Source organism: Nicrophorus vespilloides, unplaced genomic scaffold, assembly GCF_001412225.1.
Source record: "Nicrophorus vespilloides isolate i.1.1-1 unplaced genomic scaffold, Nicve_v1.0, whole genome shotgun sequence".
NCBI classification, from domain to species: Eukaryota; Metazoa; Arthropoda; class Insecta; order Coleoptera; family Silphidae; genus Nicrophorus; species Nicrophorus vespilloides.
Genome location: NW_017099800.1, coordinates 50,626 through 56,912, shown reverse-complemented (window position 1 = coordinate 56,912; position 6,287 = coordinate 50,626). Strand labels below are relative to the sequence as shown.

Below are 6,287 nucleotides of genomic sequence, written 5' to 3'. Positions count from 1 at the left end.
TCTAATTGGAATATTTGCGTATTGTATTCAATAATGAACACGATATTATTCTATTAAAGAGAGATCTACGAAGATGAATGAATAATAACTATTATGCAGATTATGTGTGCGTTTTTGCATTTACAATATTTAGATAGCAATTTAAATTACGGACTTAATTAACATTATTTCATTCGGGTGATAAAAAAACAACAAGAAGTGAAAGCGCGCATACTTGGAATCCTATCTTTGCAGTTTCGTTACCTACACCTGACGCCCGAGCAAGTCTCCGAAATATACGCAAAGTTCTACGGAAGTCCTTCTTTTCCACATCTCGTGGTCTCGATGAGCGTCGCTCCAGTCCTCGCCCTATCTTTATCCGCGAACAACGTCATACCTAAATGGAGACAGGTCATTGGAACGGATGGATCTTTAAGAGAGGATTGGTTCTATCCCATCAGCATGAGGTCCAGGTACGGCCTGCAGAAGACAAAAGCGAACATGCTTCACGGCTCGGAAACATTGAAGGATGCCAATAGGGAAAACCGATATTTCTATCCTGATAGTAAGCTCTTGGTAAACTACCTACACTTACCTTTGTTGACTCATAGTTGCTCATTCGCGTGCCAATAAATATCACATTCTTGAAGAAACCCATCAAAAATCTCATTTCACACAGCACACACACGTCGTACCTCTCGACTACGCAATTCCACTAATTCTACGCTCTCTTGGTTACGACTGCTCCACAAACAGCATGAAAAAGGTGGTGTGCTCATTGATACGCATTATTATTTCTTTAGGCATTTTGGAGCCTCTGCCTGCTGAACTGCAGAAGGTGACGGATTATTGCGATATATACGTGAATCCCACTTTGATCAATGGCCTCACCGAGGTTGTCAAGAACAAACCCATCGATCCCGTCCTCTTCCTCGCGGATTGGCTTCTGATGAACAACCCATTCCAGCCCAGATTGCCATACAGCATAGCCATCACGCCCACATAAAGGAATTTCAAGAGTAAGTTGACAAAGAAAAAATAGAAACAAGCTCTTTGCATTAATATACTGCATATATATTTTATTTTTGTTTTAGTATAATAACTACATTTATAATATTTTCCTTACTTAAATTTATATAGTGACAGATTTTGCGAAAAGTATCAAGAAAGGGGGATATTATTCAATTAACGACAAAAAAAACTATAGAAAACGACACCCTTATCACAGTTCCCCTTCCCGCTAATGGTGTTTTCTATCTCTACTATACGAGTTAAATCACTTGATTTCACTTAAACAGTGAAATGCAAAATAAAAATTAAAAGTGAAGCTCTAGAAAAAATAAAATTAAAAAAAGATTTGAAATAAAACTAAATTCGACAACTAAATAAAAGTATGTTAAAATTGATGGGAGTATGAACTCTGAGATGTTGCTTATAGAGGTTTACTTCCCGACCAAACGTTCTTCAAGCACATGTCGTAGGCCTGAAACAAAAATAAGTTAATAAATGCAAATCCATTTAGCTATGATTTTACTATATTCAACTTACTCCACATTCTCTAGCTCTGGTAACGCTGGCGCAGATAACGTCAGGTCCACGTATGCATTTATTGGCTCCCAAAAGTGGTCTTGCTGGAGGATCGCGACAAACTCCGATTTCCTTGCAAACGGCATGACTATCGGTCATGGTATGGACCAAATTGAAGATGGATTGTCCGTACGTTTCGATCAGATCGCGGCATTTCTGCTGGTTCCTGTGAGGCAGAGCCCTGCAACCCTTCTCCAGCACGTGCTCGATGGAATGATCTACCTTGGGATTCTGCAAGATTTTGTCGATGGCCATAACAGCAGCTTCGCACACGGCGCATTTGTTCACCCGCATCTTGACAACTTGCTTTCTTTCCTCGCAGACCATCAACAACGAGCAGATCTCGTCGGGGGCGACGGCGGTGATCAAAAAGTTATAGATATAACGCTCGTTATTCTCAATAAACTTCACGCATTCGGTTTTCTTGCTAGAGGGTAACAAATTGCAAACCTTCTCAAAAGATTCCTTGATGGTTTCCTCAGTCAGGTTACCATTGATCAAGGTTTCCAATTTCCTTATAACAACCTTGCAAAGGGCGCACTGTGGTGACTTGACCGGTACTTCTTCGGGTTTAGTAATGCACATGTTCATTGCGGCGCAGATCTGTTCAGGTTTCACGCTCGCCAAGATCATATCGAAAACGATGGTCGCATATTTATCCACAAAGTTGTTACATTCGCTTTTGATCGATTTTGGAAGATCATTGCAAATGCCGTGGATGGCATTCTTGATTTCCTCTTCGGTGTCTTTATCCTTCAAAGCGACTTGCAATTTTTCCATGACGAATTCGCACAAGATGCATTGAGGCTTCGAATTTTCCGCTTCCGGTACGACTACTACGCCGTTCGCGGTGTTATCATGTATTTCGTTCGAACCTAAAACAGCAAAACTTCAGATTAAACATGGCTAAAACATATATTTTTTTATTATAAAGATGTAAAATTTTGCTAGAAGTATTTATAAAATAATTGTAAAAGTCTCGTTAATAAACTTACTGATTGGTTCGCTCATGTCTTCAATTTGTGGTAATTCGTTCATCTTCGGAGCAGGAATCTTGTCCACGCAAACCTTCAAGTAGACGCAAACCTCTTGAGGTTTGAAATCGTCCATAAGCATCTCCACAAGTTCATCGGTGTAACTATCTACGAAATCATGGCATTCCATGGCCAAATTGCTTGGTAGATGAGTGCACAAATTCTTCAAAGCGCTCTTAATATTGTATTTGCTCTTCTGTCCCTTCACCATCTCCTCCAGTTTGCTTACGGCGAAAATACAGAGTGGACAGTTAGGTTCATCCTTGGAGTTCTGTTGCATGAAGATTTCAATCTGAGTGTTGCTTTCCGACGATGGGCACAATTGCATCAAGGGACACATCACAGAAGGATCGATCTCTTGGGCTAGGATAGCTACAACGGCTTCTCCATAATCATTGACGAATTGCTCGCAGACACTTTGCAAAGTGCTCGGCATTTTAACGCACATCTTGTTGACGATATCCTTTACTTCGTTCTCGGTCTTAGGGTCGGTAATGGCTTGTTGAACATAGTGCAAGAAATACTCGCAGAAAGTGCAGAGTTGCTTGTTGTAAACCGCTGGTTTATGCATACGCTCAATCGGCAGTTGCATAAGATCAGGTGACTGCAATGTTCCAGGTTTCGACAGTTGAACTGCCTTCTTGGCGGATTCCGCTGGTAAAACAGGTATAATAGCAAAAGCAAAGTTATTTCCGGTCCGACATATTCCAGCCATTTCACAGATTTCTGAAGAGTTCAATTGGGAGACGAAGAAATCGTAGATAACCGTGTAGTATTCCTCGACAATGGAGAGGCATTCTTCTTTGAATTTGTTGGTTTGCTTGCAAAGACCTTCCAATACGGTCTTGAACTCGGATTCGGTGGTATTGGCGATCAGCAATTCCCTCAGATGTCCTACCAGTTGCTTGCACAATTCGCAGGGCAAATCATCATCTCTGGAATTACAAGATTAAATATGCTTCAAAGCTTAAGGGAGTTAATTTATAGTTTACTTGACTTTAACGACGCCGATTTCGGACCTTGTGATTACATCGATTTCGTGCTTGTGGAAATTGGCACTACATTCTCCAGACATCAAGCATACATTGTTAGCATTAAAGTTGTTCTTAACTTGCGAGTAAATTTCATCGAAGTAAGTTACAACGATATTACTGCAAGCGTCAGAAAGGCTTCCCATGCGACCACAAACCTATAAACCAATCAATAAATAAAATCAATCATCAGTGATTGAAATTAATAAATCACCTGGAGTAAATTTTTCAAGAAAATATCCTTAGACATTCCCTTAAATTTATGTTCCATAAGATCAACAACTGTATGGCAGCCCTGGCATGTATTCTTTGGCTTGTTGTATTCCTCCAAAAGTTTATCAATTTTAGCATTGTTACACAATCCAGCGACCGAGCAAACAATCTGAGGATTCATTTGCGATGCGAGAGTATCGACGAGTTCCGGAATAAAATCGTCAGCGATCTTGCAGCATTCCTTCGACACCATCTTGATGGGAATCAATTTGCAGGAGCCCTCAAAGACTTCCTTAATTTCCTCCATAGTTTCATTGCTCTCCAACTGATCCCTAGCTTCCTTAACCATGTTCAAGCATATGTCACAGACACTGTCTTTGTCCTCAGGGTACTCCTTGTGTACCCAAACAGTCTGAATGCAATGCTTTACAGCCCTGCATCCTGCTGCAGCCCTGAAAGCATTGTTTATTTGGGTTACACAGATATTCTCATAATATTATCGAAGTTCATGAAGGTCAAGAGATAAATCACACTTACGTCAGATTGGAGCACCAATAAGAAGGACCCCAAGTGCATTCCTTGGAACCCAAAAGATGGGCACCACTTGCATAATTGGCTGTGAAAAATAACATACAAATGCTTAATCTCAGTTTCATAATTAACAAATAGGAAATTAGAAATGTAAACAGATTTTTTTTCTATTTAAATCCAGCATAATGAAATCCTTTGTGTTAGATGCAAGTACATAAAGGAACAATTGATTGCAGTGAATCATTGCTGCAATCAACAAATCAATTGAGTCATTTCTTAATTATTATTTTTAATGTTTTTGTCACAAATATTTACATTGAAACGAGAACGATAATCGTTAAACCGTTTGAAATAAACAGCGATAAGTATAGAATGTAATCAATGTATGAAACGCAATTAGGAGGTCCAATGTCATTTGAAAGTTTAGAAAATACGCTAAATCATAGTTATAAAATGTAATTGAAGAATTGTTAAAATGTGAGTTTGTTCTTACCACAGAAAAGTGCCAGACCGACGAAGAGCAGACTCTTCATTTTCACAATGCTTTGTAGCTTCCTTTATGAGAAATTCTTTCCAAGAATTAACAAAATGCGGCTTCAAGGCGAATGATTCAATAACAACAGCTGATGTTTCTGATGTTGTTGCCAGTTGCTGCCTTGTCACAAAACAATCGTTTACATTCGGTTTAAATCGTTTTATCCATGTAAAATTGAGCGCTTAATTTAAAAATTGATATATTTCATAACAATATTATGATAATACTTGTGATAATGATATAATAATGATAATAATGGTGTATTTATAGCATATCTATAAATGTACAATCACATATATACACATTGTATTATCAAACTACAAATTTCATTCATAAATAAATTAAATTTCCAATTCAAATATTTCAATTCTTTGTAAGAATATAACAATAGATGTTTATTATTAATTGTCTTTTTGTTTTGGTTAATGAACTTAAAACAATTTACTTGATTTTAAATTAATAATTGTATGGTTATAAATAAATAAATTAACGAATTCATAAAATAAGAACGACACATTTTTTATTATTTATTTCCAATAGTTGTGAAATACTGATTATCAATTGGACTTTGAATTATATAACAATAATTTAAAAAAATAATTTAAAATTGAAATTTTGATTATGCCAGAAAGATGTCGCTTTGTGACAATTTTTAATCATCAATAATTACCCTCATAGTTTAACAAATTACAAATCAAAACAATAAATCAAAAGATAATTAATTACTGTATAAATTTAATTTATTTGATTGGCAATTAAGGCTCTAATAATTAATTTCAAATTAGAAGAGCGCTTTGGTTATATAACATACAGATGGCCAATGCTAGCAAAGTCTTAAACCAAAATGTCTGTTACTCAATATCGATCTTTCGGATCCCTAAGATGAACCATTGCTTCTTCGAGTGTCCCAACAATTCAGTAGATTTCGTAGCTTTCAAAGTCCCACTGCCTACCTCTATCCCTCTTTTGATGGCATCAGGGAATGGAGATGTGTATTTGGCCCTCTTGGAATTTTCAAGAAGGTCCAACATTTTGATCTAGCATTTACTCTGTATAATTGGTTGCATGACTTCTCTCCTACTCTGTCTGTCTGGTTGCGGTCCTATCTACAAGCACAGCATCATCATTTCAGAAACTCAACCTAGTCCAAGTGTACAGAACTGCAGAGTCCTGGTTTGGAAATTGTTTATATCACTTTTCTATGTTATATGTTACATTTAGTCTCTACTGCAAATTGAGAAAGGTGGTGGAAGGAAGAAGAAGAAGGATCCCTAAGAAATTAGGACTTTAAAAACAAATTATTTTATAAAAATACATGTATTTAAATATTATCTAACGATTAGTTAAATATATTAATCAATCTGGTAACTTTTCATG

General features: G+C 37.1%; 2 protein-coding genes across 2 annotated transcripts; one reads left to right on the top strand and one right to left on the bottom strand.

The window, feature by feature from the left end:
- Positions 1-234: 234 nt before the first annotated feature.
- On the top strand, positions 235-985 carry LOC108565641 (nucleoside diphosphate kinase homolog 5-like; the record flags this gene model as incomplete). The annotated part of the gene is made up of 2 exons (XM_017925204.1): positions 235-544; positions 783-985. Coding segments are annotated over 2 exons (513 nt in total), but the record flags the coding sequence as incomplete, so codon positions are not given.
- A 69-nt stretch (positions 986-1,054) lies between these two features.
- Positions 1,055-5,028, bottom strand: LOC108565642 (prosaposin). The gene is made up of 7 exons (XM_017925205.1): positions 4,869-5,028; positions 4,382-4,460; positions 3,846-4,296; positions 3,593-3,789; positions 2,562-3,535; positions 1,528-2,441; positions 1,055-1,462 (listed from the first exon to the last, which is right to left on the bottom strand). The coding sequence occupies exons 1-7, from the start codon at positions 4,906-4,908 to the stop codon at positions 1,412-1,414; spliced, it is 2,706 nt and encodes a 901-aa protein (XP_017780694.1). The 5' UTR covers positions 4,909-5,028; the 3' UTR covers positions 1,055-1,411.
- Between the last annotated feature and the right edge of the window lie 1,259 nt (positions 5,029-6,287).